Genomic DNA, 20,852 nt, shown 5'->3' with positions numbered 1-20,852 from the left:
GCACTTACTATGTGCAGAGCACTGTACTAAGTATTTGAGAGAGTACAGTACAACAGAATTAGCAGACACGTTCCCTGCCCATAACTAATTTACAGTCTAGATGGGGAGATAGACATTAATTTTCATTCATTCAATAGTATTTATTGAGCACTTACTGTGTGCAGAGCACTGTACTAAGCGTTTGGGAGAGTACAGTATAACAATAGACATATATGTTGAGATCCATTCTTTTTTTTCCTACTCAACTCAGTTACTGGGCAATCTTGGTTAGCCTCTGTAGTCAGAGAACGTTTCCAGAATTTGTGGACTGGTTGTAGTCTTGTCTGAATTGTAGGTGACACTGATGAAACTGCTCCAGCATTCTGTGCCAGAGCCTAATTTTGTTTAATGGTATTTATTAAACACTTCCCACATGCCGAGCACTGTTCTAAACCCTGGGGTAGAAGAAAGATAATCAGGTTGGACACTATCCCGGTGCCACATGGGGCTCACAGTCTTAATCCCCAGTTTACAGATGAGGTAACTGAGGCACAGTGAAGTTAAGGGGCGTGCCTAATGTGGCAGAGATGAGATTAGAAACCAGATCCTCTGACTCCTGGTCCCAGAGACGGCAAGTGACCCCCTTAACATTTAGGGATATCTAAATGAAGCATACTAATCAATCAATCAATCAATCATATTTATTGAGCACTTACTATGTGCAGAGCACTGTACTAAGCGCTTGGGAAGTACAAATTGGCAACATATAGAGACAGTCCCTACCCAACAGTGGGCTCACAGTCTAAATGATGCCCCACTCCACCTCCCAGAGATGAATTCAGCTTCTCGCTGACTTTAGAGTGTTGATCTGGACAGGTGGCTCAAATGTTCAGTCTTACCCCGGTTCCACAATTGTGATAACAACCGCAATTATTATCGCCCAGTTTTATCCAGTCGATAACCTTTCTGGAAAGGACCCAATTCTTAGGGTGGGTCTGGATTGACCAGACTATTTTGGGACTAGGGACAATCCGGGCCTTCACCCTAACTCTCTAGACTGTTCTGGTCTAGACCCCAGGGTCCGCTCCACACCTGAATCCAGTCAGCCTTGAGCAGGCAGAGAGTTATATAACCTCGTTCTCGTTCTTGTACCTTGTTCTCGCCCGTCCCGCCATCGACCCCCGGCCCACGTCCTCCCCCGGGCCTGGAATGCCTTCCCTCTGCCCATCCGCCAAGACAGTTGCTGTGGGATGATCACTTTTTCTAGGGTTCTGTCCAGCCTTTGCAAAGCCTAATACAGAAAATCAATCCATCAATCAATCGTATTTATTGAGCACTTACTGTGTGCACAGCACTGAACTAAGCGCTTGGGAGGTACAAGTTGGCAACATATAGAGACAGTCCCTACCCAACAGTGGGCTCACAGTCTAAAAGGCATGGCCTAGTGGATTCAGCACAGACTTGGGAGTCAGTTCTGTCTGTTCTCCCTCCCCTCAAAACTGTGAGGCCCATTTGGGACAGGGACTGTGTCAGGACTGATCATCTTGTACTTGTCCCAGCAGTTTAGTACAGTGCTTGGCACAGAGTAAACTCTTAACAAATACCAGTATCATCATTGCTATCATTTCAATCATTCAGCCTATTTATTAATCAATAGTATTTATTGAAGCTAGCTCTCTTCCTCCCTTCAAGGCCCTGCTGAGAGCTCACCTCCTCCAGGAGGCCTTCCCACACTGAGCCCCTTCCTTCCTCTCCCCCTCGTCCCCCTCTCCATCCCCCCATCTTACCTCCTTCCCTTCCCCACAGCACCTGTATATATGTATATATGTTTGTACATATTTATTACTCTATTTATTTATTTTACTTGTACATAGCTAGTCTATTTATTTTATTTTGTTAGTATGTTTGGTTTTGTTCTTTGTCTCCCCCTTTTAGACTGTGAGCCCACTGTTGGGTAGGGACTGTCTCTATATGTTGCCAACTTGTACTTCCCAAGCGCTTAATACAGTGCTCTGCACACAGTAAGTGCTCAATAAATACGATTGATGATGAGTTGGGCTGACACAGTGAGTTCATAAACTCAGTTCCAGTACGTTGGCTGAGATGGTGACTTCCCTTAAAACTTAAACTTATTGGCAGTGATGTATAAAACCTAGGAAGCCGAACTGTTTTTCAAGAGGACTCAAGTCAAAGAATGATATCCAAAGAAAGAACAAAAATTAAACAGAAGCATCCATGTTAATGAACAGAGGATTGTAGTTTTAAAATCCAAAAGTGCTAAAAGCCTACAAGTTTAAAGCTCTCAGATGTGAAGAATTCGGTAAAAATGATTATGCTCCTTTTTGTTGCCCCTGCTTTATTTTAATTGACTGTTTTAAATGGAAAATGATCACATTCAGTTTTCACGGATTGATTTTTTTTTTCTCCACTTTTCATGGAAAAGTAACAACCTTTTTCTGTAGACTGCTGTTAACAATCAGGTCCATTTGCCGCTGACTCTTCGTATGCTCTATGAGGGATTTCAACAAGAGAATTTTTAAAATGCACCATATAATGACATCTAATGGCAATTAACATTCTATATAATTAGAAAAAAATCCAGTTATCAGTAATGAATGATGGTATATTATTAGAGAATTAAAAATATTGAACAAGGCTTAATTGATCACATTTTCCCAGATGTTGTTTGTGACTACCAGTTTAGTAATTTTTCAAATCCATAAGCTTTAATTAGAAATCTTTCATAATTTCTTGCAGAAATGCTGCTTGATTTTGATTCTTTCATTTAAAACCAAGACAGGAGATACGTGCCTGAGCCACTGACAGTTTAAGGCTTGACAAAAAAAATAGGCGTAATTAAAGTGAAATATTTGTTGCATAAATTAAACTGCAATTAATATGTTTTCCGCCTCTGTTTGAAAGATTAGATTAAAATAGTGTTCTTAGCAGACTTCCCACTGTGAGAATAATTTCTTGATTTTTATACAGCACATTATCGTTCACATTCCCACAATAAACTAACAAGTCAAAAAACGTTGTTTGATGAAACTATCATACAGAAGGATATAAACTGGCTTTTATGATGGCTAGGCAATATCACTTTTTATTTTAAGATCTAATGACAAGTTGATTCAAAGGGTAAAGTTTGCACTTTTAAACTCATTAAAGTAAGTAGAAAATTGCCCACCATTTTAGGCAGCTCATCTTTTTAAATCAGAGAGTTTATTGTTGTCAGTGTTCTTTGGATTTACAGGAGGTAATTAGGAAATGAAGGAGAAATGGGGATGAAATCCCATTCTCTCCCATCTCCCCCCCACCCCTCCGCCTCCGCACATACACACACACAAACACACACCCAGCTAGGCAAGAAGTAGCATCAAATCCAGTAGTCCAAAAACTCAAGTGAACCAAAACAGGACGGATTAAGAGAAAGGAAGGGGGAAAAGAGCATAACCTGTTACTAAACCTAGCTACCAGAAGGGATTTCTTGAGTTAACATGGGGTACTAACTTTTTAGCTGTGGAGGAAGGTAAAGGAAAACATTCATGGACTTTCCTGGCCAAATTAATCTCTCACACCAGAAGCCATTTGCCCATCATCATCATCAATCGTATTTATTGAGCGCTTACTATGTGCAGAGCACTGTACTAAGCGCTTGGGAAGTACAAATTGGCAACATATAGAGACAGTCCCTACCCAACAGTGGGCTCACAGTCTAAAAGGGGGAGACAGAGAACAAAACCAAACATACGAACAAAATAAAATAAATAGAATAGATATGTACAAATAAAGTAAATAAATAAATAAATAGAGTAATAAATATGTACAAACATATGTACATATATACAGGTGCTGTGGGGAAGGGAAGGAGGTAAGATGGCGGGGATGGAGAGGGGGACGAGGGGGAGAGGAAGGAAGGGGCTGTCCAGTTGATGGAAGAAATAAACAGCCATTTTAATGGCCCTCCTAATTTCTCCAAAAGTCTCTTGCGGAGATCCGAAATGGACTCGGCAGAATTAAACCTTCTGGGCTAGGTTCAGCCCCTTTCACTAACTAAAATTCTGCAAACCTGCTTCACAGGGGCCAGGATTGGTGTCAGTGCACTCTGTGTGAAAAGGGCAATAGAAGCATTAGGATTTGACAGCCCTTGTTGAAATAAGTGCAATTAATGGAGCCCTTTCCATATACAACAAGGCCTGGCCCCACATTGCATGCCGCTTAGACACAGAGAAAAGTCAATACTTTTTTATTACTTGATGCTGACCTACATTCTGCCCTACCAGTGTCAGCCCCACTAATTGGTTTCAGCTGTTAGAAAAGTTTGCCCCAAAGAAACACTGGAGCAGAGAAATCAATCTTTTTGAGGGAAGCTTTAGTGGGTTTTGGGCACTTGAAGTGACATTTGTGTTGTACTGACAGAGTGGCTTGTTGGAGTCTTTGGGGGCATGTCTGAAGCCCTTGTTCTGACCGGAAAGGGTCTTGACCGAACCTTGTGAAGTTACAAAGGAACATGATGGAGGCCTGCCCTGATTTTCTTTTCTCCCACTCCCTACTATGTTGCCCTGATGTTCTCCCTTTAGTCACCCCCCCTCAACCCCACAGCACTTATGTACATATCCGTAATTTATTTCATTCATTCATTCAATCGTATTTATTGAGCGCTTACTGTGTGCAGAGCACTGTACTAAGTGCTTGGGAAGTACAAGTCGGCAACATATGGAGACGGTCCCTAACGAACAGTGGGCTCACAGTCTAGAAGACATTTATTTATATTAATGTCTGTCTCCCCCGCTAGACTGTACACTTACTGCAGGCAGAGAATGTGTCTGTTATAGTGTTCTCCCCCAAGCACTTAGTACACTGCTCTGCACACAGTAAGCACTCAATAAATATGATCAGTTGATTGTATTGGATTAACAATTTTGGACTTCTCATCTGTTTTCTGCTTGAGTTAAAGGACAGTGGGGTTTACTTTTCAATAAAACTGCATTTAGAGCAGGTTTTACTTGTAACTTTAAACATGTAAACTTTTACTAGTAAAATTCATACACAATAATTGATAAAAAAAGGGTCATGAGAATTGAAAATTAAATTGCTCAGAAACCTGTGGGTAGGGTGTCTTGGCTAAAGAGAGAGAAGGACAACGTTGGAGGTGAAAAAAAGGAAAAGAGGCCCAGTAAGAGGAGAAGGTGGAGAGAAGGACAAAAGGAGGGGGAGAGGAAAAAGAGCGGTGATAGAGAAAAGAGGGAGAGGGTTGTTTTTCCTACTAGGAGAAAATCAGAAGAGAAAATGGATCATCAGAGGTGATAAAGGACAATGGAAGGGAGGAGGGGCCATCGAGATTACAGGAAATAAAATGAGATAAAAAAATAGGAAGGGTGGAGTGCGATGGAAAAAGGATGGAGAATGAGGAAGATTAAAAAAGATCTCAAAGATTAGGAGAGGGGTGAAAAGGAAGAATGAAAAATCAAGGTGGGTAAAACAACAGAGAAATGTCAAAATACCTGGAATTATTGCATGGATGGCAGTTAGTAGTCAGTTGATTGGGGAGAAGCCTCAGTACATTGTGTCATGTGTGGCTTGTGGGCTTTTCAGACACAAACTGGCACAGAGTAAGCATTCAATAAATACTACTGATTGATAAATAGGCTGAATGATTGAAATAATAGCAATGATGATACTGGTATTTGTTAAGGGTTTACTCTGTGCCAAGCACTGTACTAAACTGCTGGGACAAGTACAAGATGATCAGTCCTGACACAGTCCCCGTCCCAAATGGGCCTCACAGTTTTAAGGGGAGGGAGAACAGATCCCTATTTTACAAATAGGGAAACTGAGGCACAGGGAAGTTAAATGATTTGCCCAAGGTCTATTTCACAGCAGGCCAGAGGGAGGATTAGAACCAAGTTCTTTGACTCCCAGGCCCAATGGTGCTTCTCATGGGATGGGCCATTCGCTTTCCCCAACCTGTGGTTGTGAAACCACCATCCTTTCTGGAATAATATTTTTTCTCATTCTGTAAAATGCAAGTAGATGAACTAGTCTTAAGGGGATCACGCAGGAGAGAGAGGAAAGCACATTAGCAGCTAGGTTCCTTTGGTGTTGATAAGGTTGAAAATCGGACAAGCGGAATGAAGTTTTTCTTGAATCTGAAAGAGTAAGCCAAATGATTTTGAAATATAATTTAAAATTGCAGAGTAGAATGTTTAAATCTCATTTAGTAGAGATTTAAAGTAAAAAAAATCTGAGAATGAATAGGACTGTGTATTTTTTTAATCACAGGATGAAAATCTTTTATTTTAACCTTAAAATGGATAGTGCATGCTCAGCTAACCATAGGGTACTTATCTACTCCATTGGTCCGGGAAGCTTTGCGGAGACGTGGTCAAACAGAACCGCTCCTGCTATCATCATCAGAGCCAGTTGTTTAAATACACAGTTGTGGATAACTGGTGAAATAGCTTTAAATAACTAGATAAACAGTGCAGCTGCCAACCCAAAGTAATCTTACACTAAGGGGTGAGTGTGGCACAGGAAATTTGCTCTTTGTCATTTTGACTTGGGTTTGTAAATGGACCCGGGCTTCATTCCAACTCAAAAAGCGGTTCACTTGAAAAGCCTCCTAAATTGCCCCAAGGAGCTCATTTTAGCAGTAGATTACTTGTGTTTGGCCAGGCATCATAATAGCAAAAGCCGTCTGCTCTGGCAAATGAGGAGATTGGCAGGGTTTAAAATGGCCATCGCCTGGTTTGGTCAGTTTTCGGAAAATGGGTCTTCTTTTACAGAAATGAAAATCTATTTTAAATAGGAAAATGCACTGCAAGGACAGCTCAGGTCACTGTCTTGCATTCATTTGCGAATATGTTGTCAAGTCAAGCAAAGCGGATGGCCCGTTGCAAAATCAAATCATCAACAAATGAGGGGTGGAGGGAGGTCAGAATCAGCTCTCCAGAAACCAGTGATGGCGTTCGCAACTCACCTCACCCCGGGGACTATCTTTGGGTAGATCCACTAGGACAGAGTGCTGTGACTGAATCACAGGATCATTCCCTCTTGGGCAGAGAGAAATGCCAGTAGAATAAGTGTCATAAAAAGGAATATGAAAGAGTCCAACTCCGTAGATGCTGGAAACAAGACAAGGGTTTCAAGAATATTTATGTATAATTTCAGGCATGGAAATAAGTACTTTCCCCCATGCCCTTAGGCATCTAAAACACAGTTGCCATGGTCTCATTCATTCAGTACTGTTTATTATAAACTCTCGGCTGTAAGCGCTTTGTGGACGGGGAATCATCATCAGTCGTATTTATTGAGCGCTTACTGTGTGCAGAGCACCGTACTAAGCGCTTGGGAAGTACAAATTGGCAACATATAGAGACAGTCCCTGCCCAACAGTGGGCTCACAGTCTAAAAGGGGGAGACAGAGAACAAAACCAAACATACTAACAATATACTGACTCTGTTGTACTCTCCTAAGTACTTAGTACAGTACTCTGCAAAAATGGATTGATTGTGTACTGTGTACAGAACACTGTACTGGACACTAGGAAGTGGAGGTGAAAATAAATGATATGTTCTCTAGAGAAGTCTACAGTATAATCTGGTTTGTTAGTTCTGTTGTTGTTCCAAATGGGCTACTTCTGAAGCAAGGAGACTGTCAATCTGCTAAGCACTTAATAATAATGACAATGATGATGGTATATGTTAAGGGCTTACTATGTGCAAAGCACTGTTCTAAGCACTCGGGGGATACAAGGTGATCAGGTTGTCCCACGTGGGGCTCACAGTCTTAATCCCCATTTTACAGATGAGGGAACTGAGGCCTAGAGAAGTGAAGTGACTTGCCCAAAGTCATACAGCTGCTAAGTGGTGGAGCTGGGATTAGAACCCATGACCTCTGACCCCCACGCCCGGGCTCTTTCCAGTGGGCCACGCTATTTCTCAGTAAGACAACAACAGTAGACATTCAGTCAGTAAGTCAGTCGTACCTACGGAACGCTTACTGTGCGAAGAGCACTGTACTAAGCACTTGGAAGAGTACAGTACAACCAAAAACAGACACATTCCTTGCCCACGACGAGCTGACAGTCTAGAGGGGGAGACAGACATTAATATAAATAAATGACAGGTACGGACGTGAGTGCTTTGGGGCTGGGAGGGGGGGATGAATTCAGGGAGTAATTTTACTCTATTTATTTATTTATTTATTTTATTTGTACATATCTATTCTATTTATTTTATTTTGTTAGTATGTTTGGTTTTGTTCTCTGTCTCCCCCTTTTAGACTGTGAGCCCACTGTTGGGTAGGGTAGGGCCTCCTCCAGGAGGCCTTCCCAGACTGAGCCCCTTCCTTCCTCTCCCCCTCGTCCCCCTCTCCATCCCCCCATCTTACCTCCTTCCCTTCCCCACAGCACCTGTATATATGTATATATGGTTGTACATATTTATTACTCTATTTACTTATTTATTTATTTATTTATTTATTTTACTTGTACATTTCTATCCTATTTATTTTATTTTGTTGGTATGTTTGGTTCTGTTCTCTGTCTCCCCCTTTTAGACTGTGAGCCCACTGTTGGGTAGGGACTGTCTCTATGTGTTGCCAATTTGTACTTCCCAAGCGCTTAGTACAGTGCTCTGCACATAGTAAGCGCTCAATAAATACGATTGATTGATTGATTGATTGAGGGACTGTCTCTATATGTTGCCAATTTGTACTTCCCAAGCGCTTAGTACAGTGCTCTGCACATAGTAAGCGCTCAATAAATACGATTGATGATGATGATGATGATGATGATGATGATGAATTCAGGGAGCAAGTCAGGGTGACGCAGAAGGGAGTGGGAGAAGAGGAAAGGAGGGCTTAGTTGATCCCTGCCCTCTATCCTACAGTCTAGCAGGAATCCCCCCAAATATTCAGCCCAACACCTGGGCCTATCGCAGGGACCTGTCACTTGCAATAAAGTCATGCAGGGCTAGGGTTTGCCAGCAAGATGTAGTTCTGCACCGCGGCAGTTGTTACGAGCCTGCCCAGGCCACCCGCGAGATAGGCCTCCCCGACGTGACCCACTCATGTCTGCGTCTATTTGAGGACGCACGAGGTGGCAGAACAGCAGGAGGGGCTTGTTCTGAGGCAGGGGAGACGCTGCCAAGAGTAATAGCGGAACCTGAGGAATCCCACTGTGACTTTATGACAGCCTGTTGGATGGGGGCTGCTGGGGCTTATTTTAACGTTATCCTGTGGCCTGAGGCTGCTGAAATATTCATTTGGTTCTATCGAGTGCACTTAGGAACTTGTTTCTAGCCTCAGTACTCATGAATATACATTTATTCAATTATTCTCCCCTACTACAACCCAGCCCGCACACTTTGCTCCTCCAATACTACCCTTCTCGCTCTACCTCGATCTCATCTATCTCGCCGCCGACCTCTCGCCCACATCCTACCTCTGGTCTGGAATGCCCTCCTTGCTCATATCAGACCGATAATTGCTCACCCCCACTTCAAAGCCTTATTGAAAGCCCATCTCCTCCAAGAAGCCCTCCCTAAGCCCTCCTCTCCACTCCTCTCCTCCCACTCCCTTCGGTGTTGCCCTGACTTGCTCCCTTCATTCCTCCTCCCTCCCATCCCCACAACACATATGTATATATCTGGATATAGCTGTAATTTATTTATTTATTTATGCATATCTAGACTATGAGCTCATTGTGGGCAGGGAATGTGTCTGTTTGCTGTTATATTGTACTCTCCCAAGTGCTTAGTATATGCTTTGCACACAGTAAGTGCTCAATAAATATGAATGAATGAATTCATTCGTTCATTTTGATCACTTTAACTTCGCCTGGCCCATTGGATGTAAACTCCTTTGGGGCAGGGAACATGTTAATTCCTTATTTTGTGATGCCAAACACTAGTACAGACCACTCTGAAAAAACTCTATACCTCTTTTAGTACTGTCAATGGGAAATTTGAAATGGAATTTATGAGTCTCTTACATTGTAAACCAAATTGCCCTTGTATTATGAATTAGAATTAGACTGATGGGTTTTGCTAAAGATTGGGACATCAAGGCACCATCCCTAGCCTGTATACTTTCACCTCCTTGGTGAAAATCCAGTCTGGGGAGAGGGTATGTGGAGGGTAAAGTGTAAGGTTAAAGTCTTCAGTGTTTTGGAACAACTACTGTAAATTTCAGAATGTGGAGGGAGCTACAGTGAGCATGCTCCCTCCCAGAAATGCTTGTCTGAGCATTTTTACGGAGCAAAAGCAGGGATGGTCTCACTTCTAGGAAACACAGTGATCAATACATTGTGTAATTTAAGTTCTCAGTTTTACATCTTTTCCTTCTTTTTCCCATCTCTCCAGGGTTTCAAAACTGTGTTCCCTTCACTTCACCTCTTCGACAGATTTGGAAAAGAATATTCAAAAGCTGGGCAAATAGTGTGAAGGTTTGTGGTTCTATATAATGGAGAATTTTTTTCAAAATAAACAGTTTTCAACAAACTCCAGATCATGTTAAGATGCTAAACATTTAAAAGTTATACCTTTTTTGTTAACCTATGGACTCTTGATAGAATTTAAGATAGCCCAGAGATTTTCAACCTTTTAGGAAACATGGAACAGATCAAAATACCCAAGTGACCAGAATACTTTCGTAGTGTGATAGGATTGGAAAGGGCTTTAAGATACTTCTTCCTCTCCATCCCTGTCTTAGGAAATGTTTTTAAGTGTTGAAAATTGAATATCTTCCCAGCTCTGCTACTTGTGTGCTATGTGACCTTGGGCAAGTCACTTAACTTCTCTGTGCCTGTTTCCTCATCTGTAAAATGGGGATTAAATCTTACACCCTCTACTTAGACTCTGAGCCCCATGTAGGACAGAGATTATGTCCAACCTGAATATCTTGTATCTACCCCAGCTCTTAACACAGAGCAAGCACAAAACAAAGTCCATCATCATCATTATTATTATAATTACTATTAGAGTGCTTGGCGCATAACAAGTGCTTAACAAAAACCAAAATTTATGGGAAAAAGGCCCAATACAAAACAGAAATAGTGCTTAGCATTTCCACTCCCGCCAATCTACTAAAAATCAATACCGCAGTTTTGCAGACGTGAAATAGAAGTTTGTGTACGGTAAATCTGACGTCTGTTTGAAAAAAAATCGTGCCTATTTTTGCCCTAATGGGTCTAACAAAATCTGACTTGCAAGTCTGGTAGGAGTAGGAGCAAGAGGTCATAACCGTACTCTTGTTTGTTGCAGTTCAGCACCTGAAGGACTGACTGAAAGGCATCCAGGTGAGATTTTGAAGACAGAATATTTTTCAATAAGATTACGTTCTGCTGCTGGGCTCCTTCTTGGCTTGGTGATCAAGCTAGGAGCCGCTCCCCAGGGGGGCTGGTGATTGGGACCTCCATGTCAGTCTGCCTGGACTCTTGCAACTGGTCTGCAGAGTGGTAGGAGGATGTGGTGGATGGGGCAGGTTGCTAGGGAAATCTGAAATGCTCTCTCTCAGTTCTGCATGCTGACTTCTGGCTCCCGGGGCGGGCCAGGCTTCTCAAATGCCACCCGGTGCCCAGCTCCAGAAACCTTGGTTTACCTTCAAAGGGCAATCCCTGCTCGTGTGAACCCAGCCCGAAAGAGTACAGATTCGGACCAAGAGAATTTCAAAATAATCACCCTGGGCAGTCCACGGTAGCTCTCTAAGCATATTGACACCATGAGCCTCGCCCGAATTCCTCAGTCTTTCGGCACTCGCTTTTAACCCAAATGCTGTGAACCTGGCAACGGAGAAAAGCAGAGATAGAATCAAAGCTTTTCACGCAGCTGCCTTTCCATATTAGTTGCTAGTCTGGGCTGTTAAAATTAGCTGCCAGTTCGCTTCCAGCTGCTTTATGAGCATTTCATTTTTTTAACACACTTCATAGTAATCATATTTTACTTCCCTAAAACAAGATAAGAATAATAATGATAATGATGGTAACTGTTAAGCGCATACTGTGTGCCGAGCACCGTTCTAAGCACTCTGGTAGATACAAAGTTATCAAGTTGGACTCAGTCCCTGTCCCTCGTGGGGCTCACAGTCTTACTCCCCTTTTTACAGATGAGATAACTGAGGCACAGAGAAGTGAAGTGACTTGCCCAAGGTCACACAGCAGACATGTGGCAGAGCCTGGATTAGAATTTAGGTTTATTTTGACTCCCAAGCCCGTGCTCTATCCTGTAAACCACAGAGGTGATGGTCATTGCAAGAGTACATCACGATAACCCCTAAACACCAAATAACCCTGCCTAGTGCATGGATCAATGAACCTTCTTGGCTATGCAAAGCCTTGATTCAGGTTTCCACATCAAATGAGCATATATGATGAACTATGGTTACAATTAGAGTAGTTTCCTCAGTGATAATGGTTAATGTTTATTTAGTCTATTTCAACCAGGGCGATCTAGGGCAGCCGCAGATATTTGCGTCCTTTTTTCACTCGGAGGGTTGGCAGTTTGACATCTAATCATCCTAATTTATTGGCATATAAAGTCAACAGTTTCAGGGTTCAAAGCCTTGACTGAGTGAAAAGCCATTCCTCTTCATTACAAAACTGAAAATCAAATTCCAAAACTTCATTCTTCATTGGGAAGGACAGCTTGACTTTATACTATTCTGTTTCTGTCATTTAGAGGGGAGTTATGGTCTTCCCCCAGGAAAGCATAATTCCTAATGATGCCACTGGGAGCTCCACTGGAAAGGGAAAAAAATGATAGGATTAGGTTAAAAAAAATATAATACATCAAAAAACCTTTCATCTAATTTCCCCAAAATGCACACAATATAAAGTTATCGGAACTCAGTAGCATTACATAATGTCTGCTACTGTCCTCTTGTACGTTTCAGTGTCTTGTAAAATGAAAACTTAGCCAAACTTTGCCACGGGAAATGAGTATCAGCTACTTTAATTTTAGTAAGTGGTGAGCAACAGGCTTGGACAAGGCCCTCCTTTGAGAATTTAATTTTGTCAGAGAGCCAGAGTGCTTTTGTTTGTTGCAGAGGAGGCTGAGAAAAAGACACTTGCCCCAAATCGTTGAATAAAGATGCTGTGGTAATTTTCAGAGCTATCTATTTGATTGCTCCAATTTCAAGGTAGTTCATCACCCTACTATAATTCACTCTGTGTTACCTCTTACTCTAGACTACATTTTCCTATCAGTCCGATTAGAAAAAGCAATGCCTTTATCAGATTAATCTTTTTCCTTTCCTTTAATAACTCCCAGTCCAGGACCAACAAAACCTATATACCTATATACCCACACTAGCTATCATTGAAAAATGAGGATTTTTCTGCGGCTGACTCTACTCAGCAAGGATTTAAATTAAAATAGTATTTTTAATTTACTCTTACTTTTTGGTGCAAATCAGTCCACTCCCATTTTGTCTCTTTAATTTCCTCTGATAAATGACAATTCCTTTGCAAGCTCTTCTGTGCTCGAAAAAATGTTTGTGGGTATTCAAATTCACACAATCACACTGCCTTAATTATCCACATAGCCCATTTTTCTTAAAGGAGAGAACGCTTTTATGCAAGGAATTGGATAGACCTTGGATTTAGAAAACAAGGTTCAAGAGGGCTCATTTATTGAGCGCTTACTGTGTGCAGAGCACTGCACTAAGTGCTTGGGAGAGTACAGTACAACAATAAGCGGACACATTCCCTGCCCACAATAAGCGTACAGTCTAGAGGGGGAGACAGACTTAATATAAATAAATTACAGATATGTATTTAAGTGCTGTGGGGCTAAGATGTGAATAAAGTGAATTCTTGAAATAAATATAATTTTAAGTTCTTACTTCCTTACCCTTTCAAAAATGCAGGCATGTCTCCTACAAAAGGTAGTTGCAGTCCAGCCCTACCCCGTGTAATCCAAAAATTGTGCTGTATCATTGAGAAATAAAGTGTTAGGGGCAAGATGTTAGAGAAGCAGGATGGCCTAGTGAATAGAGCATGGGCCTGGAAATCAGAGGAACCTTGGTTCTAATCCTGGCTCTGCCACTTGTCTGCTGTGTGACCTTGGGCAAGTCACTTCACTTCTCTTTGCATCAGTGACTTCATTTGTAAAAGGAGGATTAAGACTGTGAGCCCCTTGTGAACATGACTAACTTGTATCTACCCCAGCACTTAATGCAGTGCCTGGCACATAGTAAGAGCTTAACAAATACCATTTCTTTTTTTTTAAAAAAAAAGTTAAAACACTCCTGGATTAGTACATCCTCTCCATCACACAGTGCCCTGCCTTCCTGTTCAGGCAGAGTTCAGAATCCTTGGTTCTCTAAAGAAGATTATAATAAAATTTCCAATGTTCCTAATTGTAATGTGAAATAAGTAAACGTTAGCTGTAGTTTGGTTATCCTTATGCTAGAATTCTTATGGAAAATGAGAACAATTGCATTGGTTTTCCTCTTCATACAGGTTAATGGGTTAAACTCCAACTCTTTCCAAGCTGGCATCAATCAATTAGTGTCATATACTGAGTGCTTATGGTGTACAAAACACTATACTAACTGCTTGGGAAATGATACATTCTCTCTCTATTTCTCTCTCTCTTTTTCTCTCTCCTGCTTTCAAATAAATCATGTTTGGTGTAAAACCAGCATGGAAAAAGGTTCAGATGAAAAAAGAGACTTTTGAGGGCATATTTATGAACTAGTGAAATGAGGGAATCGTAACGGAAGCTAGGTTTATTTAAGATACCTTCCTTGCGTGCATAAGCTCCATTTCAATTCTCCACACAGCTCATGGAGTGCTCTTTATTGTCCTCAGTTTGCCCCACCCAACAAAACTGGGTTGCCATAAGCATAAGATTTTTTTTTTCCATTGGCTGACAGCAGGACTAGTTACTCTGAAAAGGCTCAGAAGCAACAGTAAAACACTATATGTGTGCAGATCTATTGAGTCTTTCTCTGTTTAAATGTCACTTTCCAAATAATAAAACTTCATTTTCTAATATCATGCTTTCATTCCTTTACTTGCATTCTTTTTACATCTTTCCAGACACAATGCCAGCAAACAGGCTCAGACAATGCAAAATTGGTTAGTGATAGTGTACATCCAGCTCTTAGCAGTTCAGCTCATTAATGAGAAAATCATCCTGTTCCTGGTACAATCAGATACAGTCACTTATCAGTACATTGAGTTCAGTTTATAGTACTCATATTCATATTCATGATCATAGGATGCAGTGGAGCAGTTCATTAGCACACTGCTGCATTAAACAATCCCTGCTAGAATGTGACATCTTGAGACTACACATTAAAGAATCTTTAGGTTAACAAATCAGTAAACTGCAGAAACCTGTTGAAGTAAATCAGGGATGGGGGGGAGAGCGAGAGAGAGAGGAATGTGCATGCAAGGGAGGGAATCCTATGATAAGCATTTAATGTCAAATTATTTGCTGCTTTATGGGAGTTCTAATAAAATCTGCACGTGTAGCCCAACCCCCTAGTATGAAATCTAAGAAGACTTTTTCTGGCTCAGCTTGGATTGCCCCACTTAACCTATTTCCCAATTTACACGGTCCATGCTGTTTAATGCATTTTGAAATCATCTGTATTTTATTCCAGGAATTAGTTTCCACACCCCTGCTTGGGTGAAAACAGTTCCATGCACATGCCAGCATTAGGGGAGATAGGCAGAAATCAATCAACCAATAGTATTTATTCAGTGTCTGCTGTGGAAAGAGCTGTAGTAAGTGCTGGGGAGAGTACAAGAAAGAGAATTTAAGGTTTTAGTTCATGACCACTTTTGTGACTTCATTAATATAATTGAGATAATGTAGGACAGTAGTTATAATTGGAGCACTGGGCCGGTATCGTTTGTGTTCAAAAAACACATGTAGGAGAGAGGGCGATGGTGTGATTTTTTTTTTTTATCAGGGTGATGCACAGTTGCTCCAAGGCCACAGAACGAATAAATGAGGAAAATGAAGTAGAGGACAGTTAAATGATTGGCTTGAGGTTGCCCCACAGGCTAGTAAAAGAGTTGGAGCTAGAATCTGGATCACTTGACTCCTGGATAATTCCACTAGGACACTCTGCCTTCTGATTTCATTTTAGTGGCAGCTGGCATCCAGTTCACCATTAGGTTCTTTTGTCGAGAGAATAATAATCCTAAAACCATCTTTTTCTTTTCTTCAACTCCCTTCTCTATCTCCCTGACTTGCTCCCTTTATTCATCGCCCCTTCCTTCTGCCCCACAGCACTTATGTATATACCTTTATTTATTCATATTAATGATGGTCTCCCCCTCTAGATTGTAAGCTCATTGTGGGCAGGGAATGTGTCTGTTGTACTCTCCCAAGCAGTTAGTACAGTGCTTTGCACACCGTAAATGCTTAGTAAATACGATTGACTAAAAATCAAAGTGTCATTGGATGTCTAATAATAATTATTGTTATGGAATAATAATTACAGTATTTGTTAAGCACTGTGTGCCCATCACTGTTGTAAACACTGGAGTAGATCTCATATTCAATCTACAGCTCATTCTCAAAAATAACCAAGTGGCTCCACAAATAATGTAAAATTTATTATTTTTAATTTGTTTCCCCCCTCAACTTCAAACCTTTAAAATACTGGTAATGGTACCTGCTTCACGATTTCACAAAGCTATCTTTCCTATCTTCCCCTGGAGATGCTAAAAAGCAATGAGATTCCAAAATGGAGAGCAGGATGGAAAAGCAAGTGAAGCAAGTGTCCCGGATAGACCAAAACCCGAACATAAGCCTCTGCCCTCATTGTGATAAGACGCAGGGCTTCCTTTAAAGTATTCTTGTTGATTTCTGTTTGAAGTGACATGTTCTGTGGCCAGAAGGAGCGTACACTCTAATGGGTGAGGCAGACATAAAAGCATTTATCAACAGGGTAATTGAAACAAATAATTGAATTTGCTTATAAGTGCTAAAGATGACTGATGAGTTTATGTGATTTAGGATGCCGGGAATTCAGTAAGGGAATGCAGGTTGGAGGAGGTGACCTTTCAGAAGGGTTATCCCAGGCCTGGGAATGCTGCCATTAAGGCAGGCTTCAGTGGCAGAATCAGGGAACTGAGAACTTGTTGAACTGCAAGTTCCCTGAGGCCAGGTATCATATCTACTATCAATCAATGGTATTTTTTGAGTATTTACTGTGTGCAGAGCCCTGTCCTAAGAGCTTGGGAGAGTACAAAGTCAACAGAGTTGGAAGACTGTGTGCACATCGGTAATTTTATTTATTTGTATTGATGTCTGTCTCCCCTGCTCTAGACTGTGAGCTCGTTGTGGGCAGGGAATGCCATTGGTAGTTGTTGTATTGTATTTCCCCAAGCGCTTTGCACACAGGAAGCACTTAATAAATATGATTGAATGAATGAATGAATATATTTACTGTCATCATGAGCTTACAGTTTAGATGGAGATACAGACATAAATATAAATGTTACAGATATTTACCTCAGTTCTGTGGGGCTAATCGCAGGGTGAATCCCAAGTGCCCAAAGGGTACAAATCCAAGTGCATAGATGATATAGAAGAGAGGGAATCGGGAAAGGTCTAGCTATTTTACCTTCCGAAACGTTTATTAAGGGCAGTGCACACAGTAGCGCTCAGTAAATACTATTGATTGATTGATTGATTCAGGAAGCAGGGAGGCTGCCCCCTGTTCGTCGGCCCCAATGATACACGCCGCACGCCAAACCACAGGAACAACATCCCAAAAGAGAAAGAGCATGAGCTTATCATGCTAGGCGCTGCAACTAATTCTAACTATTTCATCTCCACCTACATTACCATCCCTCCAAATAAATCTCCCTGCTCTTCTCGAGCTGGCAAATAAAAAAATCAACCCAGAAGATATATGTGTGTGCTTCTCCTGATGAACATCGCCATCCATCTAGAGTACGTCCCACATGCCAACCTAAAGATGGGCTGGAAGGAGAATTAAAGACATCTAAAGTCCACGGTGTAATTAAGAGGCTTTCCCCCGACCCTGCTAACACAGCTTTCATCTCCCTCCCACCTTGTGCAATATTCCCCCCACCCGCCCTCACTCACTGGCAAGAGTGCTGATGGCTGATGAGACAGTAATAATTAATAAAATCATTAATCCAGACATTCGAGGGCAACAAATCTAATTTTGCAAACATTCTGTGCCCATGCTTGTGGTCCATTTCTGTTTGGTTACCCAGCCAACATCCCTCCCCACCCTCCCCCTGTCCCTCCATCCACTTGCCCAGGTTTGGGCCTGCCTCCTTGGGAACAGGGAGAGGCTGCCGTCCCATGTTAAATATTTGGAGCACTGTTAAGATCGGGCCTGTTGGACTCGGGGCTGGCTTGCCTCAGTGATGAGAAACCTGGAAACAGCTACCTTATCCTCATTCTTAGTGTTGTCATTGTTCTACGTTATTTTGCGGTTTCAATTTTTCCGTGGGTTCCTATTGCCTTACCCCGTCCCTGTTAACTGGCTTCACGGAAAGAGCACGGTCTTGGAAGTCAGAAGACGTCATCATCATCATCAATCGTATTTATTGAGCGCTTACTATGTGCAGAGCACTGTACTAAGCGCTTGGGAAGTACAAATTGGCAACATATAGAGACAGTCCCTACCCAACAGTGGGCTCACAGTCTAAAAGGGGGAGACAGAGAACAAAACCAAACATACTAACAAAATAAAATAAATAGGATAGATATGTACAAGTAAAATAAATAAATAGAGTAATAAATATGTACAAACATATATACATATATACAGGTGCTGTGGGGAAGGGAAGGAGGTAAGATGGGGGGGATGGAGAGGGGGACGAGGGGGAGAGGAAGGAAGGGGCTCAGTCTGGGAAGGACGTGGGTTCTAATCCCAGTTCTGCCACTTGTCTGCTGTATGACCTTGAGCAAGCCACTTAATTTCTCTGTGTCTCAGTTACCTCATCTGTAAAATGGGATTTAAGACTGTGAGCCCCACTTGGGACAACCTGATTACCCTGTATTTATCCCAGTGCTTAGAACTGTGCTTGGCACATAGTAAGCGCGTAACAAATACCATCATTATTTTTTTTTTAGTATTAATTCTTGTGAGGATTGAGAGCCCCCAGGGGGATCAGGGGCCACGAGCATATGTTGATTTTTGCCTCACAACCTAGTGTTTCGATACTTGCATATGTGACTGAAAAGGAAAGTAGGCTTTCAAGGGAAGATGGGGTGTCTGTCTGCCCTTGAAGATCTTTCAAAATAAGACAACCTTTTATTATGGAGGTGCCCACATTCCTCTGCATGGAGCCTGGATGCAAAAACAGATCCTTCAATTGGTGGCATTTATTGATCATCTAGTGTGTGCTGAGCATTGTACTAAGAGCTGAGGAGAGTATTACAGAATTAGTTAACATAAATAAATAGTATTCACTGGGCATTTGTTTACTCTTCGCAGTGTACTGTATCAAGCATTTGGGAGCATATGATAGAGTAATTCGACTTGATCCCTGCCCTCAAGAAATTTACAACATTTATAATAATAATAATAATAATAATAATAATAATAATAATAATAATAATAGTATTTGTTAAGTGCTCCCTATCACTGGGGTAGATACAAGATAATCAGGTTGGACAGAGTCCCTGTCCCACGTGAGGCTCACAGTCTAGGTAGGAGGGGGAACAGGCATTTTTCCCCCATTTTAAAAATGAGGAAACTGAGGTACAGAAGAGTTAAGCAACTTGTCCAAGGTCACACAGCAGGCAAGTGGCAGAGCAGGGATTAGAACCCAGGTCCTTGGATTCCCAGGCCCATTTTCTGCACATGAGCCCCTTGAAGGCCGGTGACCCAACTAAGTCTCACCTGTGCGTTCTTTCTCAGCACTTGGTAGAGTGTTTTGCACAAAGTAAGCACTTGTTAGTATAACTACTACTATCTAGCAGGAGATGCTGACAGCATAAATTACAGCAGGAGGGAGTGGTTAAGTAAAAAGATATGAACATAAATATGGAGAGGAAGTGGTATGAGTCCCCAAATTTTTAGGGGGAAGATTAATTGGGGAAGGCCGCCTGAAGGAGGTATGATTTTAGAAGGCCTATCAGGATGGGGCAATCAAATGATCTGCTAGATATGAAAGGGGAGAGAGTTTGAACAAGAGCTCTGTGGTGAGAGAGATGAGAATGAAATAAGATGGACTTAGGAGGAATATAGGATGTGAGCTGGGGAGTGGGAGGAGGAAGTGGATAAGCAGTTTTTCTAACTTTTTAAGAATCCCTTCTGATCTTTGATTATCCTGGAACTACTTTAGGCCTCATCACCTATGTCTATATGTAGGTGATGGTGGGAATTAGACATGGTCCCTATCCCTTGGGGCTCACAATCTAAAAATAAAAAGGGGGAAGAGGGGATCGGTGACATACACAAGGACAGATGAAAACAAAACACTGAGACAACAAAAAAACGACCAAAAAAAAATCAGTAGAGTGCTGGCTAGAGAAGGGGAATTTCAGGCTTTTTGCATCTCAGGGTCTAATCAGTTCTCAAATATCCAAGATATTAAGGAATAGCTCTACTTCAGATAGGTGATTTTTTTTTCAGAAATCTGACAATTAGAGATGATGCCTGGATCCAGCTTGGGACCTAAGGATGAAGTCAAGTGAGTAGCCAGGCCTGGCTTCTTTCCCTTTCAGCTCTGAATTCTGAATTTTACTGGGTATAATTAGCTCACCTCTCTCCTGGAGATTGGGATTTGTAACAGACTGAAAGAGCGTGAGGATCCCTATACCCTATATGTTGTCCAGAAAGGGGATTTGGCCTTCTATGTGGCCTCACTGGTATACTTTTAGCTCCTTCTGGCCAGGGACCATAACTACTCTTAACACAT

General features: G+C 41.7%; 1 protein-coding gene across 7 annotated transcripts in view; it reads left to right on the top strand.

The window, feature by feature from the left end:
* The window catches only part of SPATA17 (spermatogenesis associated 17), a 152,378-nt gene that overhangs the window by 112,541 nt on the left and 18,985 nt on the right, over positions 1 to 20,852 (top strand). For 4 of the 7 annotated variants that reach the window (XR_005455050.1, XR_005455049.1, XR_005455052.1 and 1 more), the window contains 3 exons: positions 10,345 to 10,427; positions 11,245 to 11,279; positions 20,567 to 20,624. Coding sequence is in view for 3 of the 7 variants with exons in the window: in XM_038761178.1 (XP_038617106.1) it covers positions 10,345 to 10,425 (81 nt within the window). In the remaining 4 variants the exon portion in view is untranslated. Of the gene's footprint in view, positions 1 to 10,344; positions 10,483 to 11,244; positions 11,280 to 20,566; positions 20,625 to 20,852 lie in introns of those variants that run through there. The other 3 variants (XM_038761178.1, XM_038761177.1, XM_038761179.1) reach the window with 2 other exon arrangements.

This window comes from Tachyglossus aculeatus, chromosome 19 (genome assembly GCF_015852505.1).
Source record: "Tachyglossus aculeatus isolate mTacAcu1 chromosome 19, mTacAcu1.pri, whole genome shotgun sequence".
In the NCBI taxonomy this organism is placed as follows: domain Eukaryota; kingdom Metazoa; phylum Chordata; class Mammalia; order Monotremata; family Tachyglossidae; genus Tachyglossus; species Tachyglossus aculeatus.
This window is presented reverse-complemented; position numbering and strand designations above follow the sequence as displayed.